Here is a 25,288-nt window from a genome sequence, read left to right on the forward strand (position 1 = left end):
CTGGAGGGCAAACACCTTGTTTGACTACCCTCCCACAGCTCCGAAACTGTCTCCTCTCCCATCTCCCACATCCAATTTACAAAGCACTTCCATATGCCTTTGCCATTTTGATTCTGAATATTACAGTTATTGGGTGAAATAAGGCAGATACAATAACCTTGTTGTATGGATGAGGACATGGAGAAGTGTTATGACTTGCCTACAACCGCTCAATTTGTCTCTTATGTTTGATGAGTCCCAAAGAAATGAATGAAATAAGTGAATAGAAGAGTGTGGGAACATCTCAATGTAAATGTATTCCATCAGTCCATCAAATTTAAGTATGATAACACCTTCTGTTCTAGAACACCTTAGATCCCAAGAAGCTTTCTCTCTCTGTCACGTCATATAATCCATCAAAAACTGAGTGACCACATGGTGGTGATATTTTATAACAGATTTAAGAATCCAGAAGATGTTTGGACGGGAAATCTGTTTGAATTCTGTTAAAAAATCAAGACTTCTAAGTGGCTTTTGTGGCATTTTAGGTTGAAAGGGGCCTTTGAAAAGTTCTCTAAATCCAGCTCCATGATTTCCAGGTGGAAGTCCAATCTAACAACCTGCCCAGAGGAACAACCCTCCCTCAGACACACAGAATCTCAGAATCTTCTCAGGAACACTTGCCCTGTGTTTAACAAGTCTGAGGCAAAGACAGTAAACTTGCTCAGAATTACTTCCAGTTTACAGCTGGGTAAACAGACTCAGAGATTTATGATTTATTTGAATTGTCAAAGAAGGAAGCAGACCAACAACTGGTAGGATTCGGCTGATGTAAGGTTGGGCCATCTTTTGCCATCAGGCCTTGGAGTGAGGCAGAATAGACTGGCCAATCCTCTTTTCTTTTCTTTTAGCAGGGTGGGGTTTGCATTGTAAGGCTTGTGGGATCTTAGTTCCCCAACCAAGAATCAAACCCACACCCCCTGCACTGAGAGTGCAGAGTCAACCACTGGACCACCAGGGAAGTCCCAGTCTGGCCAGTCTTGATAGATTTGCATACTTATCAACTAAACTGCTTTCCCCCTAACCAGTGACAGGTTTTTTTCCTCCTCTGACCCAGGCAAGTCAAAGCCTGCAAGGATGCAGACCACAATGAGCACTTACAACTGAGTCCTGAAGACGATAGTCAGGAGCTGAAATGCCACACTAGCTGCCAGGCCTAAACCGAGCCCCAGGACAACGGCAAAGATGAAGGTCATGACCCAGATTAGCTGTCAAAAAAAAGCAACACATACATTACCGTTTACTACTCTGATTCAAATACAGTGTCCTAGGTTCAGAGCTATAAGAAAGCATGAACTTCTAGGGCCCAAAGCAGAGGTCAGGAGTACACAGTAGAAGGGAGCTGCCTTCTGGTCATTCTGCTGGCTCAGGTTCAGAAGCTGCAGAAGCACAAGCAAATCTTTTCAAAAATCCCAAGAGAGTGTATCCATTTTCTAATCCCATCCCTGAACCAGTTAAGGAAATGACTGAATCTGTCCTAGCTAAAATTCCAGAACCAGTTGCTGTTTGTTATTAATCAGTAGAATCTGGACTAATATCTTACTTTTGGTCTGCTGATTTAATTAAAGGCTACTGTCTCTGCCGGGGGCTTCCCTAGGGGGCCCACCTAGTAAAGAATCTGCCTGCAATGCAGGAGACCAGGGTTCAATTCCTGAGTCAGGAAGATGCCCTGGAGAAGAGAATGGCTACCCACTTTAGTATTCTTGCTTGGAGAATTCCATGGACAGAGGAGCCTAGTGGGTGGGCTATAGTCCATAAGGTCACAAAAAGTTGGACACGACTGAGCGACTAACACTTTCATCTGTACCAGACTCCTAGCATGTCCCAAAAGTTACAAGTCCCGAACACTGATCTAGCAGCTGCAAAACTAAACCTGGCTTATTACTTTATGCTTGTTAAGAACCATAGGCTATGTTAACAAGCCTTTTTACACCGCAGACTTTGATCCTGATGTAATTTAGGGACACAGCTTCTCAGAGCAAGGCTTGTTGAGAGTGAGGGGAGCCTTTACAGAGTGTTTCCAAAAGGGATGTTCAGAATTTGAGTTCTTCATAGATTCTCTGGACACTGCCATATGAGGTAATGAAGACCAGAAGCAATGAATACCGTAAGATTCAGAGTTTCTGTGGCATTAGAGATAACTACAAGAATTTTAAGAAGAGATCTAAGAAGTTTTCTCTTTGTGCTTCATGGACTATTTCCTACTTGTAAGTAACTCATCCTTTTTCATTAAAATCCCAGAGAATAATCATTAGAATGTGCAGTTTCAAGATAAAACTTAAATAAATAAAACAAACTTAGGTTATTTGAACAGGTAGATAGAAACAAAATTTCCCTTTGTTTACAATATAAATATACATTTTACATCAGCATTAAAATGCAATTCCAATTCTTCTCTCAGATAATATCACCTCTACTTACACAATCATACTTATCCTTTCGCCACAATCTTCGTATTTCCACAAACTGCATCAGCATTCCTTTCAAGTTTCCAAGTGCTAAAGCTGCCAGGACAGACTGTAGAAAGAGCAGATGTACTTTGAGATAATCCAATAACCATATAGAAGCAAAGGTGAAGGCTGTAGATAAGTGAATCCTTTCAAGGGCCTCAAAGCCTATCAAACGATACACCCTTTTCCTGTACAATGCCAATGCATAGCACAGCAGCCCTGGAACTCTGACCTATTCCAGGTATGATTTTGGCTCCACCACAGTGACAGGGACATGCCATCTGATAGCACTTACTCATCTGTACCTGGGGACAGAGAAAGGCAGATCTGAAGACCTGTGACTGAAAGCAATTCTTTCTAATCAGAGATAGTCTAGTGTGTGTCTGTTTACTGTAGTAGGGAGTGGGTGTTGCTCTTTGTTTAAAAAAAAAAAAAAAACTCAGGGAGAAGCTTCAGTTCAATTCAGTTCACTCACTCAGTCGTGTCCAACTCTTTTTGACCCCATGGACTGCAACACACCAGGCTTCCCTGTCCATCACCAACTCCTGGAACATGCTCAAACTCATGTCCATTGAGTTGGTGATGCCATCCAACCATCTCATCCTCTGTCCTCCCCTTCTCCTCCTGCCTTCAATCTTTCCCAGCATCAGGGTCTTTTCAACGAATCAGTTGTTTGCATCAGGTGGCCAAAGTACTGGAGCTTCAGCTTCAGCACCTGTCCTTCCAGGGTCAATGTACTGGTTTTGATATTGCAGTGTAGCTGTGTAAGATGCCACCCTTGTGGGAGCTGGATGAAGGGTTCATAGAACTCTGTACAATAAGCCTCCTGCTTTGGGGAACTTTAGTATAACACAAGTCAAGTGCAACTTGCAAAGGAGACATGTTATTTTCTTCTTTTCATTAATTTGTACCTGGTCAATATTCCATGGAAAAACAATTTGAAACTAGGTAAATAACAAAGGGGCTTCCCTGGTGGCTCAGTGGCAAAGAATCTGCTTGCCAATGAGAAGACTCAGGTGCAAACCCTGGATCAGGATGATTCCCTGGAGAAGGAAATGGCAACCCACTCCTGTATTCTTGCCTGGGAAATCCGATGCACAGAGGAGGCTGGCAGGCTACAATCTATGGGGGTCTCAAAAGAGTCTGACTTAAACTACTTAGTGACTAAACACCCACAAATAAGAAGGACCTACTGTGTAACACGGGGAACTATACTCAGTATCTTCTAATAAGGGAGAAGAATCTGAAAAAGAATATATATGTATAATTGAATCACTTTGCTGTACACATGAAACTAACACAGCATTGTAAATTAACTATACATCGATTAAAATTTTTTTAATTAAAAAAATTTGTAACAGTTTACAATGAAATACATACACAATAACTCCTTAAAAAAAATAAAGATTACAGAGCATTGAGAAGCCACAGGCAGGGAAAGGGGGATCATTTTTACCAGGAACCGGCTATCCTGACTGTAGTTGATACTAAGGATTAACTATTAAAAAAACGCTTAGAACTCCGCTGATACTTAGTAAGTGCTAAAGGAGCATTCATTCTTAGCTATCGTGAAAGGTTATTTTGCCTTCATATGATAAAAGCAGACCAGTTATTTAGATGAAACAAAAAACATTATAGACACAGTGATCTAAGAATTGTCAGATGGATCCTTTACAGAGTAGGGCCTTTGATTAACATCCTGGCCAGTGTTGTTGGTGTCGTTTATTCACGAAAGAGATAGGATTTTAAGTGGCAATTGCTTTTTTTTTTAGTTTCTCCAAATTGAAGTGGGTGAGGTAGAGACCAAGGATACACACAGGAAGAACTACACCAGGCCGAATTCTCTATGTAGGGGGGTTGTGTGTGCATTTATTTTTATTGAGATATACATTGTTACACATAATATTTCTTCAGGGGTGACTTTTTGACTCCTTTTATGCCACTCCTTTGGAAATCAGGTTAGCATAGTAAGAATGCATAATTTTGACAACAAGTACTGTGCACTGTTTGGCCAGGTTTGGGATAACCATATCAGGACACCAGAAACCTGGGATAAAACTCATGTTCCAGCTACCAACCAACCAAGAAAAAGGCCTAGATAAAAACCAACAGACTTTGATGGACTGTGTCCTCTGTCTATGTCCTCTGTAGTCAGAGGTATAACTGGATGTTTGTAGAATAACAATAATAATCTCCCCAATAAAGGGTATCATTGGTTAAATGTTTATCATGTGCCACACCCTGAACTAAATATTAATACTTCACATGCCCTATTTCATTTAATTTTCACAACAGCTCTGTGAAGTGGGTGCTATTTCCCTCTCTATTTTACAAATGGGCAACTTGAGGTTCAGAGAGGTTAAATAATCTGCCTAAAGCACAGAGATAATAAGCAGCAGAGCAAGATTGGAAGAAGGTCTATAGGACTAGAGCCAGTGCCCTCTGTACTACCTCAAAATCACATTAACACTGCAAAGAACAATATATTGACCATCATTTGGTTTCCTACAGATCCTGTGTTTCCTAGGGCCCACTGTTATTTTTGTAACCTGGGTACTTCAGTGATGGACAAAGCATAACACTACACCCTCAAAAATTACAGTTCCAAAGAGGCAGACAGAGGAGCATGAGGGTAAAGGTGCAAGGTCAAAGTCTAGCCATTCGCTCCCATCCATCAATCTGACCGTTTTGGTCTTGGAGTCAAACCACACTCTGGGAGCTGCAGGGCGTACTCCTAAGAACAAGTTGTGTGGTTGGTAGTACCATTCTCTGAATTCCATACAGGCCTCAATGGCATCAACCTTTAAGAAAATCTTCACTTTAGTCAACCCATACAGAAGCTTCAGTGCCAGGGTGCCTTCCAATCTAAACATTAATCATATCTGGGGTAAACACATAGAGACTGAAGAGTAGAGTTGATCAGCAGAGTAGAACTGATAAGGCAGTGTAGAGTTTTAAGAGTAGTGTTGTTGGGTATTTGCATTCCTAACATTTATAAAATAGTGCCAGGAGAGAAAGAAATATTTTTGGCCCATGGAATACTGGCGAAGAAGAGTACTTGAGAGTTTGTAGATACTCATTTTCCCTAGTTTAGTTTATCCCTCCTGAGTTTAAGAACCAGAGCCCTCGATTCATCATCTAAGGAGAGAGATGTCAGCCTGAGGGATGAGTGCTACCTTTTGTAGAGGCTCCAAGAGAAATCCGATGGCAACGATGACAATCAGCACAATGATAGCAGAGATAAGGCCAGCTATCTGTGGAGAGGAGAACATTCTCATCACAAACTCAACTTTCCCCCAGGGTTCCAAATCCCCATTGACTCAAGCAAAGATGGGCCTCTTAGCAAAGACCCCCCAGGACCTGAGTTTTGCCTCCTGTACTCTCCTGGACCCCTGATCTGGAGAGAGAGGTACTTGCTGCAAATCCTCTGAACGATCCACCAAATATGTTACCTGCTCCCATGGCGATCAACTCCTGACAGGAGAGCAAGAAGGAATCTTTTTTAGATGCAGCACATCAATATTATGTATGCAAAGTAGTATTTCAAGTTGCCTAATTAGACCCACTGTCGGTTGTATACTTACCTGATTGCCATCAATGGGATAATCATACTTGAGGGAGTAGACGCTGGCCACAGAAAAGGCCACTGCAAAGCCAACAATGGCAATGCCAAAGCAGTCTCCAATGGTATCTTGGAAAGTCTGCCTGCTAGGTATGATAGGGGCCTGAAACCTGAAATTGAAATTAAGCAAGTCAGAATGTTGCCCACCTGGTTAGAAGCCTTCAACAGCATCCATGTATCCTCAGGAAAAAGTCCAAATTCCTTAGCAATGCCCCAATGGCCCCTTCCCCCACATCTTGCTTAATTACTACCATTTCTCAGAATTTAGATTCCAGCTAGACCAAGTTTTCTTTGTTTCTCATCACCCATCCTCTCCCACCTTGGAAGCTTCTAATTTGCTGTTCCCTCTGCCTGAACCATTCCCTTCAATCCCATCGTTCCCTCCAGAAAGTCATTTCTCATCCCCAAGGTCAGGGTTAGGTGAGATTGTCTGTGCTTCTCCAGTGTTTGATTCCTCCTGTTTCCATCCGCCCTCCCAACCGGAAACTCTCACCCAGACCCAGAGCAGGGACAATGACTAGTTCACTGTTTTAGGACCAGGATCAAACACTTTTCACAGCATATATCAGGTGGTCAGTATTTGTTGAGCAAGTCAATGAATGAATGAATGCATTCTAGGCTGAGTTGTGCCTTTCAAGTATGACTAGCAAGAATTTAGCACCACTGAATACCTTGCAATCTGTTATCTTAATGTTGAAAAGCAATGCTGCCTGGATTTGATATAAGATTGTAAAACTAGTCCAATGATAGTGATAAATCTGATATGATTTTGCTAGTATAGCTACATTACAGTGTACATTTAGATCAATGTAAGCTTCCTGCAAAACATCTCAGATCCCAGTTGTATTGTGACATTGGTTTACAAAGCATCGCTCATGATACCTCCAATAGTTATCCATGGATGAAGGCTCTTTGAGCAAATACAGTTCTGAGACAAGTAAAGCAAGATATATTTCCCTCCATTGATAACAATAAACTTTCATGGGAAACTCTCAGCAAACAAGCGCTGGACTCTGCCCTGAGCTCCACTAATCAGCTACAGCCAACTGCAGCCGTGATGGAGAGTGGGTTTCCATTTAAAGTGAGATTGTGTCAGGCAAACACTGAAGTCACAGAGGATATGTCTGTGTTTATACTTCATGGACTTAGAGCAGTTAAATAACATTTACTAAAATGTTCAGCTCCTATAAACATCTGTTTCTGATGTAAAACTTATTACAACAGGGTTAACTGGGTCCATTCAATTCTTTTTTAATTGCTGTTCATGTTTTGTAAGTGTTAGTACAGTTTTAGCTCTAATTTTGAAGGAGAACTATTATTTCATATTCTGCAGCTTTTATAAATCAGAAAGTTAGCTAGGAACATTATATATGTAAAATATAAAATTAATGATACAATTTGCATTTTATACAAAATACCCAGAAGCCTGCTATTATTATTTTGTTCTAGCCTCTAAATGCCATAGGCAGAATGATGTGATGGGGATTTGCAGTCTGAAAACTGGACTGATTTCCTGGCTGTGCTACTTACCCAGGTTCCTCATTTGTAAAGTGCTGATAATAACACTTGTTCTCTTTTCTTCATAATTTTTGTGGAAGGTTCAAATAAAACAATGAATGTGAATACTATTCACATACTGTAAAGTACAAAGTGCCTCTTAGCTACTATTACAGTGTCCCTCTGGAATCTGAATATATCCTTGGTGTTCTGTTTACTATTTCAATGATCTCTCTCCTTTAGCCAAGTATTTGCATTCAGTGTACATGACTTCACAAAGTCACTTCTAAGATGTCATATTCATTAATAGCAGATTAGCAATAATTAATAATCATTATCTTTCACTTATATTCTATTTGCAAACACCAATGGGCATTTAAAATGTTCACTCAATCATCGCTCAGGAGAAGTGGGAGTGTGAAAAGCATGTAAAGTGTCTGGCACAGTAATTTAGGTGATAAATTAAGAATAGCAGTAGTGCAGTTTGAATACTTACAGTAGGCCAGGCACTTTAGGACATCACATGCATTAATTAACTCACTTAATTCTTACAAAAATCCTATGTAATAACTACTATTTTTAGCCCCATTTTTTACAGCCAAAGATATTAAGGCACAGAGTTTAATTATTTGCTCAAGGTCAGGAAGTGAGTCTGGAGTAAATTCTAGGCACTCTGCCTCTAGAAAGCATGAATTTGCTTACTGGGCTACACTGCCTCTCTGTAGGGTATGATGATCTATAAATATGTCACCCCCTTCTTCTCCCACACATACTGTGGAGATACGTCCGTTGACATTTAAAATACATTTACTAAGTAATGTCACTGTAACTCAGTGATCTTAAGTTTATCTTTTATTTCCAACATCCTTCTGACAAGATAAAGTATAAACACTTGAAAGTTGCAGAGTAGAGAGAAACCCTAGAAATAGTCTTTCAACTTCAGCCTAATTTCTACTATTTAAAGTGATATTTGTGATCTAAATATCACAAGTTTAACACATTTTTATCTGGTGATAAAAATATTTTTTGCTTAAAAATATATATTTGCTTCTAATAGAAGTTCCCTGGTGGCTCAGACAGTAAAGCATCTGCCTACAACGCGGGAGACCCAGGTTCAATCCCTGGGTCCGGAAGATCTCCTGGAGAAGGAAATGGCAACCCATTCCAGTATTCTTGCCTGGCAAATCCCATGGATGGAGGAACCTGGTAGGCTACAGTCCATGGAGTCCCAAAGAGTCAGACACAACTGAGCGACTTCACTTTCACTTTTCACTTTCTATTAGAAGTTAGTTATTTTTAAGTCAACAATGAAATGCATATAAATTCTTATTCCTAGAATAATTCTTAAATATTCCTAGGTACTGGAAGGAGGGAAGGTTTTCATTTTTGTTTTCATTTTGTTTCATTACCAGGAATAAAATGTTTCCTTGGTAAGCAAGCTGGAAGAAACTGATGCGATGGTCAGAAGGCAGAGAGAGGAAAGAGCACAAAACTGGATCTCTCTCAACAATTGAATAAAGGCAATGGACTACATTTTCAAACTCCTTGTACAAACTGCACCTCCCAGCCTTTTGGAGCGGTAAGAGTTGCTCTGGACTTGTTTTGAACTTGATCTTGAGAAAGGACAGAGTGTGCCCATCTGGATTGCTCAAGCAGTGTGTGGCAGGTATTCCTTCAGTGTCTCCTTTGAACTATTGGAACTTGGCTCCAGTAACGTCAAACAAAATACTACATAATGTTTATGGTAATTAATGGCCAGGGAAATCTGGTTTCTCTCGGTTCTTTTTTATGAGAAGGAACAAGTTTAACCTCTTTTTCTGCTACTACTATCTTGCTTTTACGTGCTTGGGAGTCCCTTCTCTGATTTGTGCGTTCTTTCGGGTGGAGACACTTTCTGATATTAAGAACTGCAGACCTGATGTCCTTCATGACTTATTCCTAGAAGGACAAAAGTGAGCCTTCCTCTTGGATGCAGGATGGATGCCAGATGCAGGGAGAGTGCTGAGGAGGGTTAGTGCCTTTCAGCTTAGAGTCCTCTGTCACTACTGCTAGCTCTCTAATTGGTGCTTGGAGAGGCCATCATGAGAAAGACACTTACCCAGGTTTCATCTCCCCAATCACAGCCACATTAAACCTTCTTTTGAAGTCAAAGCCATAGGACACACCTGTTGCAATCACAGTCTGCAAAGATGCAAATTGCCCATGTTAGAAATGGGAGATGTCACTAAGAGTCTTACTTTGAAAAAAAAAAAGTACCATTGCCAAAGGCCACTCTTTGACCTATTACATAGGAATCTCAAGCTCAGGTTTGGCTACTTTTTGAAAAGTCCCAAGGCAATTTTAATGTACTACTGAAACAGAACCACAGCTTCATTCCAATGAGTCTATCACCAGGCTTCTCTTGCCTTACATGGAAAGAATAAACCCCAAATCGTCAAAGCAAGTTATTAAATTATGAATGAAGAGAAATACCATACTAAATGTCATACCAGAAACTGCAGCGAGATTGCCTGTCTCACCAAAACCTCCTAATTTACAGAGAGGGAGGGTTTTCAACATAAAAACACAAGGCAGAAGGTGAGGGTGGGATGATTTGAGAGAATAGCATTGGAACATGTATATTACCATATGTGAAATACATCACAAGTCCAAGTTCAATGCATGAAACAGGGCACTCAAAGCCAGTGTACTGGGACAACCCAGAGGGAGGTGGGAGAGGGGTTCGGGATGGGGGACACATGTACACCCGTGGCTGATTCATGTGAATGTATTGCAAAAACCACCACAATATTGTAAAGTAATTAGCCTCCAGTTGAAATAAATAATTAATTAAAAAAAAAAAACACAAGGCAAACAAATTATGAAAGGAAACCTGAAGATGATCACTTACCACAATGAGTTCAATTGGGATGGGCACTGGAAGCTTGGCTTTGTAGCGCTGATTTATTTCTTTAACCACAAATACCACCACCAGGATAACCAAGGATGTCACAAGGTCTGCAATATTAGTCTTCTCTATTTGTGAGAATACGGACTCTAGGACCTGAAAGTATAAAAATTAAAAAACCCAAGTGCTATATTAATGTGTAATTTGGATACAACACTTAATTCCAAACACATAAAAATAAACGTAAGACATGAAAGGACTGACAGATGGATAGCAATTGCCTGTTCTGCTCATGTTAAACCCTAGTAACTGTAGAGACTAGCATGGAGATATGTGAAGAGTAAGTTAGCATAGCATTGTCATCACACTGGTTTATCGATGCTCTTCATCTAGTGTCAAATTTTCTGGGATGCGTTTCACATTTTTATAACTGGTCTCTTCTACTCTTAGGTGTCATTGCCATCATTTTTGTTTGTTTCTTGTTTTTATTATTGGAGGAAAATTGCTTTACAATGCTGTGTTAGTTTCTCCTGTACAACGAAGTGAATCAGCTATATGTATACTTCATTTTTCATTTCATAATCAATACTATATTGCTCTGTCCAGGGAATCACCTTTCACCTCTGATAGTTTTTCTTAGCATGTTTCCCCTTAATTCCTGGCTTTTTTTTTTAAGGTTCAGACCCCTTATATTTCTTCATTGACTCTCTCTGTCCCTTTGGAAAATAGTTTCCTGGCTAGCTGTGCACTGTTTACAGTCTTAATTCCCAAGGCCAGTTGGATTTCCATATCTATGGGATCTGGACAGCTCAAGCAGGCCCAGACTAGATCCCAAATGACTCCCAAAAGATTCCACTTCTGGAATAGCTCTGAATGGGAGTGAGAGAGGTCTGGTTCCAACTTGGAGCAAGTTTTGTCTCAGACTCCCAAACACTGTCTTGATAGAAGCACTAACAAGCCCCAAAGTCAGGAAAGAGAAGGAAATAACAAAGAACAGAGAGGGAAGAATTTAAGCAGAGACTTAAAAAAGAAAAAAAATAGAAAAGATCAATGGAACTAAAAGCTTGCTTTTTGAAAAGATAAACAGAGGAGACAAACCTTTAGCTAGACTCACAAAAGAAAAAAAAAAAGAGTGAGGACTTAAATACATAAATTCAGAGGCGCTAAGAACACTGTTTGTTCTAAAGTACATCCTCCAGAGGAGAGAAGAACCACTGTTCTGTTTACATATTGGCCAATTTCCTTTTGCTTTATAAATAAGGATACATAAGAGTCAGAAGAATTTCAATTCTAAAAAAACAAGACCTGCTTTTTTAGAAATAGGGATGCAGTGCCATCCAATTAGCACATTTCTTTCAACATAAGATTTTGAGAAAGATTTTAAAATGTGCGCCATCATTTTTTTTCTTTTAAAATATACCGAAGAGTCAAATCTAAAAGAAGTGATACTTAATTTCTGTTGTTTACATCAGCTGCATGGGAGTTGTGAAAGATTTTCAGTGTTGTTCTCTTTGCCACTAATTTTTTCTTCATGTGAATACATTTCACAGCCTGTTGATTTCCTGGAAGTTGTTAAGTAAGCCCCACAGCAAAGGCACAAAAGGAAAGTTCTCTGGGAAACACGATCGTGAATTTCATGTATTCCTTATCTTTGAAGCAAAAAAAAATACTCACTTTAAAAAGTGAAAATGGATCGGTGTGTGCCGGGACTGTCAGCTGAAACATAAATTTGAGCTGGGAAACCAAAACATGAATAGCGGCAGCGGTGGTGAAGCCACTGATAAGGGACTCGGATAGATAAATCACCACGAAGCCCAGCCGTAGAACCCCCATCAGCAACTGCAAAGAGAGGGCAGAGCCTTGTTAGTGTAGATTCACAATACACCTCGGCAATCTGAAAGATCAACCACTGAAATGGTTCAAACTGTGGAGATTCAGCCTCCACTCTTGGGTCTGGAAGAAAAGTGTCTCAGCCTCCTGGAACACCTTCCATTAAGGTACCTCCTTCTGCTTCCCTCCTCCCCACCCCCACCCCAAATGTTACATGGTGTTCAAATAGCACATCATTTCAGTATACCTCCAAGAACTAGCATGTTTCTTTTCTTCCCTCTTTTGAAGGCAAGGTATTCTTAGGAGACTCACCCCATAAACTTTTCATAGCAGAATTTTATCTAACATCAGTCTTCATAACTTTTTCCCGGGGAATTGTCAGTTACCTTTTTTTGGTTGCTGTTGCATGCATGGGCAAGCATCCATTCAGATTCCCTCAAACAAGTTGGTCGACTTTTGTTGGAAAATACATAACTGTTTATGACATCAAAACTGCTTGATTTTAACTGAGGGCAAAACTGATTCATTCCCCCAAAGCATTAGGATTTTGCAATAATAAGGTAAATGGATATAGAAAGTTGGCCTGACTCTCCACTCCTGTCACCAGAATGCAACCTAAGCTGTGAGTTTGCAAAAGCACTAGAATCGGAGATGCACTCAGACTCCATCACTGAACTGACATGTCACTATGTCTTGGTTTGAATTGACTTTTTTTTAACGCTTTTGTCTTTAGGCAACACCTTGAGGAGTTTGACATTATCACTATCTAACATCTTGAGGACAGGAGAAAGCAATGGCAACCCACTCCAGTACTCTTTGCCTGGAAAATCCCATGGATGGAGGAGCCTGGTAGGCTGTAGTCCATGGGGTCACGAAGAGTTGGACACTTACTGAGTGACTTCACTTTCACTTTTCACTTTCATGCATTGGAGAAGGAAATGGCAACCCACTCCAGTGTTCTTGCCTGGAGAATCCCAGGGACGGCGGAGCCTGGTGGGCTGCCATCTGTGGGGTTGCACAGAGTCGGACACGACTGAAGCAACTTAGCAGCATGGTGGTAGGGGTGTGGCTTGGGAGTAAGTCTTTAAGCCCCTCTCTAATCTATGTGGACTATAGAATTCTCCAGTCAACGATATTGGAGTGCGTAGCCATTCTCTTCTCCAGGGTATCTTCCCATCCCAGGGATCGAACCTGGTTATCCTACATTGCAGGCAGATTCTTTACCATCTGGGGCTTTCCTGGTGGCTCAGATGGTAAGCTTCAGGGCTTCCCTGGTGGCTGAAATGATAAAGAATCTGCCTGCAATGTGGGAGACCCGGGTTTGATCCCTGGGCCAGGACGATCCCCTACAGAAGGAAATGGCAAGCCACTCCAGTATTTTTGCCTAGAGAATTCCATGGACAGAGTCCATAGGGTCACAAAGAGTTGGACATGACCGAGCAACTAACACTTTCACTTTCAATAAGAAATTGGGCTTCCCAGTTGACTCAGTGGTAAAGAACTTGCCTGCCAATGCAGGAGCCACCAGTTCTATCCCTGGGTTGGGAAGATCCCTTGGAGTAGGAAATGGCAACCCCCTCCAGTATTCTTGCTGGGATAGTCCCATGGAAGAGCCTGGCGGCCTATAGTCCATGGGGTGGCAAAGAGTCAGAAACAAGTGAAGTGACTGAGCACACACACACAATGTGAAATGAGAAAAAATTTCCTAGCTGCCAGTTTCTCTATTACTTGCACACAGTTCTGTTTAGTAAGAACTGGGAGTGTATCAATTCCCAGGTATTTTATTGAATTCAGCATTTACTTGTCATCACATGTGCCTCCAAGTTCTCATTTTTCCTACTTTCCAGACCCACATTCACTCCTCTTTGCAAAGTGGATCTGTCCCTCTTCTTATGGTTGCCATGAGTGACTCTTCTTAAATTATTTCCAGTGGGCCACTGAAGGAGGCACAACAGGAAGAGTTGGGAGGGGTGGAAAGAAGTAGAAAAACCAGAAAGATGTGTACCAGTCAGGACACACAGATTGGGGAGGGTAGATTATGTGACAAAATGCTCACCTGGATGATTCCAGAAAGAATTGTAACTGTTGCAGCCACTATCACTTTCTGCTCATCTATTGATGAATCGTTAGTCATTGAGCTATTAGCGAATGTTGAATCAGCTGTACTGTCTGTTGGGGTTAGTCTCACAACTACTGCTCCCACCATCATACTCAGAACTGGAAATGGACCTAATAAGACAGGGTGAATTGTAGTCATTATGCTTCCCCATAGCACAGTTGTCTTTCAACCAAAATGTAGCATGTAGAAAGATTACCATCTGGAGTTCTGGTCTCCTTCCCAAGCCCCAGTTCTAATTTGTAATTACAAGAAATTATGACTCCTCTTCTGGATGTTGCACAATATGGAATTGATACAATTCATGACTGGGGCTTCCCAGGTGGCGCCAGTGGTAAAGAGACCGCCTGCCAGTGCAGGAGACATAAGCGACTGTAGGTTTGATCCCTGGGTTGGGAAGATCCCCTGGAGGAGGGCACGGCAACCCACTCCAGTATTCTTGCCTGGAGAATCCCATGGACAGAGGAGCCTGGCAGGCTACAGTCCATAGTTTTGCAAAGAGTCGGACACAATTGAATCAACTTAGCACGCATATACAATGCATGGATAACATCATTCATAAAGAAAAAGCAATGAGCATTAATTAGCCCAGTAATTCACTTACCCACAGATATGTGTCTGGAAGTGCCCAAGAAAAAGTAGATGATGACTGGGAAAAAGGCTGCATATAGCCCGTAGCCTGGGGGGATGGTGACTAGCAGAGCAAATGCTAAACCTGTAAATATACAAGCATCAGTGTTTTTATTTCATGCAAAGGGATCATAGAAGTTTTTATTAGGGTCTTCTAGTTATTTAAGATTGCACCTTAAAACTTGTTTTATTAACTCAAATGTATCAAAGATGTAAATGTAAGAGCTAAAGCTATAAAACTATTGCAAGAAAACTTAGGTATAAACCTTTGTGTCCTTGAATTAAGCAAGGGTTTCTTAGTGACATCTATAGCATAAGTGGCCAAATTTAAAACATATAAACTGGACTCCATCAAAATGTAAAAATGGGTACTTCAAAGATACTATGAAAAAGGGAAATGACATCCCTCAGAAAGGGAGAGATTACCTGCAAATCATATGTTGGATAAAGGTCTATTATCCAGAATGTGTAAGCAACCATTGCAACTCAAAAATAAAAGACACATAACCTAATTTTAAAATATACAAAAGATTTAAATTAGACATTTCTCCAAAGATATACAAATGGCCAGTAAGCACATGAAAAGATACTCAACATCATTAGTCATTAGAAGAATGCAAATCAAAACCACAGTGAGACACCATTTCATACTCAGTAGGATAGCTAAAGTAACAAAGGCAGACAGTAACAAGTGTTCACAAGGATGTGGAGGAATTTGAATCTTCACCATTGCTAATGAATTATTATATGACACAGCAATTATACTCCTAGGTATATACCCAAGAGGATTAAAACATACATTCACACAAAAACTTGTGTGCAAGTGTTCATAATAGTATCAGTGTTATTCATAAAAGCCACAGGGTGGAGACAACCCAATGTCCATCAACTCATGAACGCACAAACAAAATGTAGTGTATCTACAGAGTAGGATCTTATTCATCCATAAAAGTGCATGAAGGACTTGTACATCATGGGAGAAACTTGCAAACATTATGCTAAGTGAAAGAAACAAGACACAGAAGATTGATATGTTCTATGATTCTGTTTGCATGAAATGTCCAGAATAGATAACTCCAGTGAGACAGAAAGTTGTTGCCAAGGGGCTGGGTGGAGGGAGGATGGGAAGTGATTTGCAAGAGATTTGGGGGTATGCATATGGTGAGAATGTCTCAGAATTATTTAGCCATGATAGTTGCAGAACCTTAGTTGCACAATATTTTGTAAATATCCAAAACAAACAAACAAACCCAATACTGAATTTACACGTTAAAAGGATGAATTTTGTGATATATAAATTACATCTCAAAAAAAGTTACCTTGCAGTACAGCCACCAGCCCTGTGCTGATTCCAGAAACAATGTCACTGAGGAGCCATTCCTTTATGCGATATGCTGGCAACCAAGATGCTATGGGGAACGAGGAGAAGGCAATTTTCTTGGCCCTTTGTGCAGAACAGCTGAAACAATGAAAACCACAGGTCAGTTAATTAATATCCAATTTTAAGTTTAGTACCTATTGTAGATGGAAATTTGTTAAAGATGATATCATTTCACTAATCTTCCCACTAATATTCACCTCTTTACACGTACTAGCTGCCCTGACTACCACCAAAGGATTTTTTTTTAAAGAACAGTATTTCTTTTCTTTAGCCACAATAGAACTTATTTGTCATCCTCAGCTTGACTTGTACAACACTTGACAGAAAATTTTCCTCTGTCCTCATCTATCAGTTTTCTGATATGGAAAGATTGTGTCGAGAGCTGAGATAGTGTTCATTTCAGAGACTACCTTTCTAGCCCTGGAGTAGGAGGTTTGGAAATCAAAGACTGACTCTGGAGACTGGGCTAGAAAGAAGAACTTGGAAGCTTAAAAATTTCAGAGAAAGTGCTTCATTTACTCCTAATACCAGTACTTTAGAAAAATATCTTACCGGCACAACTTTTTGAGATGATCCAGAAGCGTCTTATGATGTCTTTGTTTCTTCTTATGGTCTTCCCCAAAAGCATTTGCAGAATACACTGGCCTGGCCACAACATACTGATTCCCAATGGGCTCGATCATTTTGCCCTCTCTGAGGGTTGTAGTAAGTGGAAGACCTTTGAAACTATGTGGCAAACCCTTCTTGCCTTTAGCAGGTTAAAATGCCTGAAACCAAACAGAGCTTGCTTCTTAAATAACTCAGAGATAATGTGATGCAATTTACAGATGAGTGAGCTCTGAACTGAATGTTACCACCTTTTGAGATCAAAAGAGGCTGGATTAAGGGACCTAGACTGTGTTTTGTGACAATGATATCTCTTTTTACTGCAATGAGCTGGACATGGATTCATTGGGTAAGTAAACAAGGGTTTTGATTGATTGATTTTTAAAAGATTGCCAAAGAACAATAGGAAGTGACTCAGTTTACTAACCAGTCAGTGCATTTTTGATTTGTAAAGCGAGATCTCAAGAAAAGAATTTACTCAATTTTTTTTTTTTTCAGTAAAGTTTCCAAAGTTATGGCATTGTGGATATTGGGACAGATAAGATTTAAATCAAAGTCTATTCATTGCTGCTAACTCGAGCCAAGGCTATTTCATTTTATCCATCAGAATTTTTGTAATATCTTTTGAAATGCTTTTAATCTGAAATTCAAGGCATATTGCCCATTTATTTTCTTATCATTTCTGCCCCAACCTCTGGCTTGACCTCTAGCATTTGAGTCCCTGTGAACTTTGTTATGACTGTGAGACCCTTTTCGCTATTCTTTCTTTATGTGGACCATTTTAAAAATCTTTATTGCATGGGGAACACGTGTATACCTGTGGTGGATTCATGGAGATATATGGCAAAACCAATACAATATTGTAAAGTTAAAAAATAAAATAAAATAAATAAATAATTTTTAAAAAGTATTTAATGCTGTAAATATTCCTTTAAACATTTAACTGCAAAAATAAATAAATAAATAAAAATCTTTATTGAATTTGTTACAGTATTCCTTCTGTTTTATGTTTTGATTTTTTGGCTGCAAGGCATGTGAGCTCTTAGTTTCCTGACCAGGGATTAAACCCATGCCCTGGCATTGGAAGTCGAAGTCTTAACCATTGGACAGCCAAGTTCTGTTCAGTTCAGTCACTCAGTTGTGTCCAACTCTTTGCGACCCGGAGGACTGCAGCAAGGAAGCCCTATAAATAAATTTTTCCTCTCTTTTCTTTTTTGGCTGCCCCCCGAGGCATGTGGGATCTTTGCTCCTCAACCAGGGATTGAACCAACACCTACTATGGGGGAAGCTCCAAGTCTTAACCACTGGGTGGCCAGGAATGTCCCCAATCTAGCCAACCTTAGAACGAAGATGACTCAGGTACTGTGCATTCTATTTATGGCAGATGCTGCCATGGACAAAAAAAAAAAAAAGCCACCGTTTTGTTGCTTTACTCATATTTTCCAGCAGGTTTTGATGGAAACACATTAGTTCTTTTCCTTAGTCATTTTATTTTTTTTCTCCTTCCTTTTGCTGTTATGTGTTTTGTCTCTGTTACGTTATGGTCTAATCTTTTTTACTAGTGACAAGGATGGCAGATATGATTACATCTCCATCTCCATGAAGCTGCCTTCCCTGAGGAGGACCATGTCTGGCTCTTTTGTGGGTCAAAGGCTCAGACTACAAAGGGAGTGCTTGAGGGCAAGAGTCAGGGTTGCTTAAGAAATCTTTACAGAATTTAGAGAGCTTGAGGGCCACAATTCCGATCTTGTGGTTCTTCCCTAGGCCGCCATCACTGCTCCCGAAAGCAGCTGCCTTATAGTCCACATGTAACCAACCATCTGAGCCACTGAATCATCCACTTCTTTGGTGTCTCTGCTGAAAAAAGCTCCTGACACTCATAAATTAATGTCACTCCCCAGTCCATCATTTCTGGGATTCTTGAGAATGACCTAATTTAGTTAGGAATTCAAAAGTGATTTTTCTTAATTTAAAAACAAAACAACTTGAACATGTTACCTTTACCTCAGAAATTCTTGGAAAACTTTTTTTCTTGGTGCTTAGAGTAACAATTTCAGTTTCAAATATGACACCCATATTAATGTATAACCTTTTCATTTCTGTTTTATCTTCATGCCTCAGATTTTTCTCTGGGTTCGTTAAGGGGTCAGTGGTTTTGGGGGATTGAAATTCATTCTCAGGCACTTTTCCTCCTAATGATTTTTGAACTTTAAATCTCATTTGTATACATTTCCACTCTTATCTCCTTTCCTATGATGTGTTCTTTTTAATTTTTTGGCTTTTATTTCATACCGATTACATACACAGACACACATACACATATATACATATACCTACATTCTTTGGTCCTGTGACTTAGGCATACAAGTTTGTCTTTCTCTGCGTTCCCTGCCACCAACCCCCTGCCCCAAGCACAAATTTAGTCCTGGGATTATTTTATAGAGTTCAGTTTTTTCCAATTTAACCATTTTGATTTATTAATAACACTTTGATATTTATAGGAATTAGGGAGAGTCGTGTACATTACCCATTCCCTTCCAACCCCCCAAACTCCACCCATCCACAACGGGCTGTGCAAAACTGTCACCACCGGGCTTCCGGCTACCTGGGCACCTCCATTCTGCCTGCCCCACTCCTCTGAAAAGTGTCCATCGCCCTAACCTTTGCATATCTCAGCATTTATACATTTATCCATTCAGTGTTCTATTCTTTCAGCGTCTGCCCTTCCTGTGGGAAACTAATTTGAACCAAGATGCGCATAAGTGATGCTAGTATTTTTCTTCAATTGGTGGTCATTTGAATCCAGGAGGCAAGCAGGTATGCTGAATATTTCCTGGCCTCTCCCCAGTCACGGTAGATACCTCCACCACCCTTGCACAAAGTTGGCTGTCACTGACTCCACCCTGAGCCAGATTTCAAAATACCGCTGTGCCAGTCAGCGGAAAACCAGAAGTAAGTCAGCCTTATTTCATGAATCGGTCTTTGGACAATGGGAAATACAGCCATATCTTGAACATAGCTACACCTCGGGGAGAGGTGGGAGAACAAGCAGAATAATGGGTCCAGGGAACACTTTCAGAGGGACCCCAATCCACAGCCAAAGAGGAACCAGTGCACCAGAACTAATGAGCCTGCAATCTGGAGCCTCTGCAGCTACTGATCCTAAGCCACAGCTGCTACAGACTGCATGCCCCAGAGCCTGTGCTGTGCAACAAAAAGAAGCCATGGCAATGAGAAGCTCTTGCCCCCCAACTAGAGAGTAGCTCCCCTTTCACCTCGACTAGAGAGAGCCTACACACAGCAGTGAGGGCCTAGCACAGGCAAAAAGAATAAATATTATTATTTTTGTTAAAAAGGTGATGGGGCTGGAAAGAGGATCCTGAGGGTGTGGGGCAGTATCTCTAAAGAGTCCCAAAGCAAATGGCTATAGAAAAATATTTTGGATGTTTTTTCTGCTAAAATAATATGGATGATGCACACAACTCTAGTTCAGTGGGCAAGAATGTAAGAGCATCCTGTATTGCTTAGTCAAGAAGTTTCCTTACGTACCTGCTTTACAGCGGTCTTATAACACCTTCTAGGAACTTAGTTCAGTTTTCATCTTAGTTCAGGCACTAAACATTATTTTTATTATTGACAGCTCTTTTTATTGGCAATCATTATTATCAGTCTTACTGCTGAGAAACTAAGTCAAGCCTAATGCAGTCAGGAGGTGCAGCCGAAAAGAGTGAGAATTTGGCAGCTAAGTAGACCTGCCTTCACATCATTACTTGGCCATAGTTTGAGTTGCTCTGGGCAAGTGCGTCAATCCTTAGTTTTTCTCATGGTGAAAAGGGATGTCATTACCTTCCTTGTAGGGGCATTGTAAGGGCTTCCCAGACAGCTCAGTGGTAAACAATCAGCCTACCAAGGTGGGAGATGTGGGTTTGATCCCTGGGTGGGGAAGATTCCCTGGAGAAGGAAATGGCAACCCACTCCAGTATTCTTGCCTGGGAAATGCCATGGACAGAGGAGCCTGGTGGGCTACATTCCATGGGGTTGTAAAAGAGTCAGACAGTACTTAGCGACTAAACAACAACAAAGGGCCATTGTGAAGACTGAAATTAGGGTATATAAGGAGAGCCTTCTTAGCTTTAATTGCATAGGTAATAATTTCAGGACTGAGTTTAATATTGACCAGTAGACTGTACATGACACAGTCAGCTGGTACCTGTCTGAAAATATTAGTGCTACCATCTTTTCTATGACTTCATATTTATTCTAAACTTCTCCAGAATTGACAGTTTTCCATTCTCACCCATTTATTTCAACGTAATGTTAAAGTGTCTAGCTATCTAAGCTTCCTAGCATATACAAGGCCCTGCATATTTTGGTTCTGGCCTATCTCACAAGTTTCTTCACTCCTCCTTCATAATTACAGAAGTTTCTTAACAAACAAATGATATTTAACATCGCCCCCGTTCCTTTGCATGCACTTTTTCCTTTACCTGTGTTTTTCTCCTCCAACACCTGGTAAATTCCAATTCATCCTTTAAAATACTTGGCTGTCAATGACCAATGGTTTGTTCCTTCAACAAGCATTTATTATTCTATTGTTTTTTAGGAAAACTTCCTAACATAACTGTGTAAGATATGACGGTGCTGTAGAGCCTTCATGGAATCCTCTAAAAAGAGCTAATCATTTCTTTTTGTACACACCTGGTAGGCATTTCTGTCCCAGAGGATACTGAATTGTCATTATTTGTTTATAAGTTTCTCTTGCCAATAAGACTCAGTTCCTCAAGGACAAAGCCCAAACTTAATCATTTCTTTCCTTTTTGCAGAGTACCTGTAAAGTAGTCATTACTCAGGAAGATTTTTTGAGATAAATTGAACTATAAACAAAAGATATAGAAATGATGTGGTTCTAAATTCCAAAGTTTACTTCCATAGAAGGAGTGTCCAATGTGAGTGATACAGATAACAAATTGTAAGAAGAAGGGATGTGAATGTGGGTTGGCATTGAGAAAGATTTTATCTAGGAATTGTGTTAGACCTTAAAGAACAGATAAGTTTGAAAGAGATAAGAAAGCAATGGGGGATTAAGACATCATGTTCAAAGGCTAGTGAGACAAATACTGAAACAGAGGATTTTGTTGGACAAAAGGATGAATTATTATGAAAAACGTTAAGTGTTAAGTTGTTAAGAAGGCATCTCAGACCCATGAAGCTGACAAAATTAAAGAGAATCCCTTGACTTTCTCTAAGGCTTTGCATTTTTCTAAGCACTTTCACTTTTCTCCCTTGAGCAGAGAAGGTAGAAATTATTATTGTTAACTTACAGATCAAGAAATTGAGATCAGAGAAGATAGAAGACTTTCCCAAGTTTCACAGCTAAGCAAGTGACAGGGCTAGGACAAGAAGCCAGGTCTTGTGAACGATTCTTTCCAGTATGTACTCTTCTCTGCCTTTTGATGTAGGGGCACCCATGAGCCCTGAATCCCTGAGAGACAAGGGGACAGAGTTCCAGATGAGACACATACATACAGTGCTCTTGTCCTTGTGCAGAAGAGCCCCTCTGCCACGCTCCTGCTCTCAATATCACATACACAAAATGTGAGCCCGGGTAGCCTGGAGTTCAATCTCATTCAAGTGAACCTGATTATTCTCCCCTTTACTACCCAATAAAGTGAAACAGAGGCTGGAGGAAGGCTCTTTTCTTCTTGTTTGGAGAACCAAGGACCTCCATCATGGAGAGAAGCTGAACCAGGTTATTACTTATTTATTCAGGAATTTAAAAACATCCATTCTGATTTTGTGGATTTTGTTCCTTAGTCAAATATAAGCTGTTTAGTAGACATTGAGACATTTGTTCATTTACTTATATACTTATTCATTTATCAAGATGGAGGAGGCAAGATATGTGTTAACCCACTGTAAAACTAACCCACTCTAAAACTACTTTTGTCTGAAATCAAATATTTGCTTCCTCATTTCTCAGTAGAAATGATCTTTATGTGGCCAACTTTCATTACACTGTTTTTCTGAATGACAAATTTTCTTTGGAAAAGAAAATTATTTAATCCAGAAATTTAATAAGTTATTTCCCATGCTCACATTTAGGAGAATGTGTGTAATCTTCTGACATTTTAGAGAATGAAATGAATTTTTTGTTAGGGCTGGTAATCCATAGGAAAAATACTGCTGCACAATATAGTATTAATCATGGCATATGACACTCTGCTGCTTTCCAGTGGCAATTTTTTTCTCTCTCTCTTCCTTTTTACTATCTGTCCTACTTGTTTCTATTCCCTTTTTGCACGCCCCCCTCCACTCCCAATGGAGAAGGAAATGGCAACCCACTCCAGTATTCTTGCCTGGAGAATCCTAAGGATGGAGGAGCCTGGTGGGCTGCCGTCTATGGGGTTGCACAGAGTCGGACACGACTAAAGTGACTTAGCAGCAGCAGCAGCAGCTCCACTCCCATTTTCCCTTCTTGGACTATCTGGGGAGTTTGGCACTTAAATCCCTCACTTCTGGACCAAAAGACTTTTCTCAACACCTTCTAATAGATCATCCTATCTCCTGGAAAATCCTTTCCTAAAAGCCTGCTTTATTTGCTAAACTTCAGAATAGATGGTCTACTCATAAAATCAGATTTGAGTGTAGAATAAAAGGAATATGGGAATAATGAATACAAAACCCTGCTATCATTGAAAGGGCTATTTTAAGTCCTAAAAATGCATACAGACGTTTACTCAAATGTCATATCAAAATCTACTCAAATGTTTACATCACATTGCTATGGCTCCAGACTAACATTTTAAGCCTATTGTTAGGTATAATTTTTTTTTTTAGTTCTACCAGTTTATTGCTACCAACCCATCTACCTCCACCCTCCTCATACCTGCGTACTCAGTCATGTAACCCCATGGATTGCAGCCCACCAGGCTCCTCTGTCCACGGAATTTTTCAGGCAAGAATACTGGAGTGGGTTGCTACTTCCTTATCCATAGCCTATTGTTAGGTATGATTTAAAATATTCCTGATCATGGAACAAACTCAAGAATGCCACCCTAACTTTTGAATATGTTTCAGTCAGAAAATATACCATTTGCAAGAAACAGAAAACCAATTTGAGTAAAAAATCATAAATGTATTTCCTACCTGATACACAGTCATTGAGGCTGTTCAGCGATGTTGAAATATAGCCCAGTTCTAAGAGGCAGTGTCCATCCACTTAGTTTTATAGGTTCTGCATGCATCCATATGTGTATTGATGACTATATATAGGTTATGTAAGGCAGTGGGGAAATCACCTTTCTGTCGTCTTTAATACTTAACTTCCATTAACTTTTACAACAATGGAAAGACTCCAGTGTTGTCTTGACCTTTGAGACTCTGATCAGCAGAAGGGATGATTACAACAGCTTCCTCAAGTTCCTTGTGAGATTATACCTCTCATTGCACTTGTATGTGTGTGTGTGCATTACATTGGTTTGCAGAGATTTGCACAACAGATGTGTATGTAGAAGTTAAGAAAAAAAAATCTCAGTGAGGGTTGTCTTCCTGACACTTTTCCTAGCAGTTTGGATGGGAGTTCAGAGGTATTACTTCTTGGCTGGGTCACTCCATGGAATGCTCATGAGCTGCAAGAGAGTGTTGTACAGGCTAACTTGTGTGATAAAGGCCCTTGTTAGGAAGCTCTCCTAACTCCAGGCAACAGGCCTCTGTTTTGGCTCTAACATATTGCTCCTACGAAAAGCAGCAAACCCTATGTTGCTGAACCCAGTGGGTATTTTGAATCCTCATCTTACTCAACCTTTTAGCATTTGATTGTGCTGACTACTCTTCCAAGGAATTCTCTCTTTTTAAAATGTTAATTCTTTTCAACCCACCTGTCTCCATTTTTCACCTGATATGTCTTTGCCAACTCCACCTTTATCCAACTCCTTGCTTGGCATTCCCTTCTGTCCTAGACTCCCTTTTCTTCTTGTTACCAGTTTGAGTCCTTGGACTCTGGAATCAATAGAAACTGATAACAGACAAGGTGAGAAATTCAGGCAAGCTTTGTTGGGATTGGTGCTGCTGCACGAGGGAGTGAGAACAAGTAACGGGTTCCTTTGCTTGCTCCCTGAGGAGGGTGGGCTGGTTCCTTAAATGGGGTGAAGGTAGGGGTGAGTTGATACATCTGGGTCAGACCAGAGGGCTGGCTTAGGTGGTCTGCCCACCCCGTTGGTGGTGCTATTGC

General features: G+C 40.3%; 1 protein-coding gene across 1 annotated transcript in view; it reads right to left on the reverse strand.

Moving 5' to 3' along the window:
- Positions 1 to 24,317, reverse strand: part of SLC26A3 (solute carrier family 26 member 3) — a 33,780-nt gene extending 9,463 nt beyond the window's left edge. Inside the window, exons 1-13 of the mRNA XM_061413993.1 lie at positions 24,205 to 24,317; positions 17,005 to 17,219; positions 16,391 to 16,530; positions 15,046 to 15,156; positions 14,382 to 14,554; positions 12,170 to 12,334; positions 10,499 to 10,651; positions 9,707 to 9,789; positions 6,074 to 6,221; positions 5,850 to 5,963; positions 5,666 to 5,743; positions 2,461 to 2,556; positions 1,141 to 1,247 (exon numbers count right to left, since the gene is read on the reverse strand). Of these exons, the coding sequence (XP_061269977.1) occupies positions 1,141 to 1,247; positions 2,461 to 2,556; positions 5,666 to 5,743; positions 5,850 to 5,963; positions 6,074 to 6,221; positions 9,707 to 9,789; positions 10,499 to 10,651; positions 12,170 to 12,334; positions 14,382 to 14,554; positions 15,046 to 15,156; positions 16,391 to 16,530; positions 17,005 to 17,135 (1,499 nt within the window). The 5' untranslated portion in view covers positions 17,136 to 17,219; positions 24,205 to 24,317. The remainder of the gene's footprint in view (positions 1 to 1,140; positions 1,248 to 2,460; positions 2,557 to 5,665; positions 5,744 to 5,849; positions 5,964 to 6,073; positions 6,222 to 9,706; positions 9,790 to 10,498; positions 10,652 to 12,169; positions 12,335 to 14,381; positions 14,555 to 15,045; positions 15,157 to 16,390; positions 16,531 to 17,004; positions 17,220 to 24,204) is intronic.
- Positions 24,318 to 25,288: the final 971 nt, after the last annotated feature.

This window comes from Bos javanicus, chromosome 4, assembly GCF_032452875.1.
Source record: "Bos javanicus breed banteng chromosome 4, ARS-OSU_banteng_1.0, whole genome shotgun sequence".
NCBI lineage: Eukaryota > Metazoa > Chordata > Mammalia > Artiodactyla > Bovidae > Bos > Bos javanicus.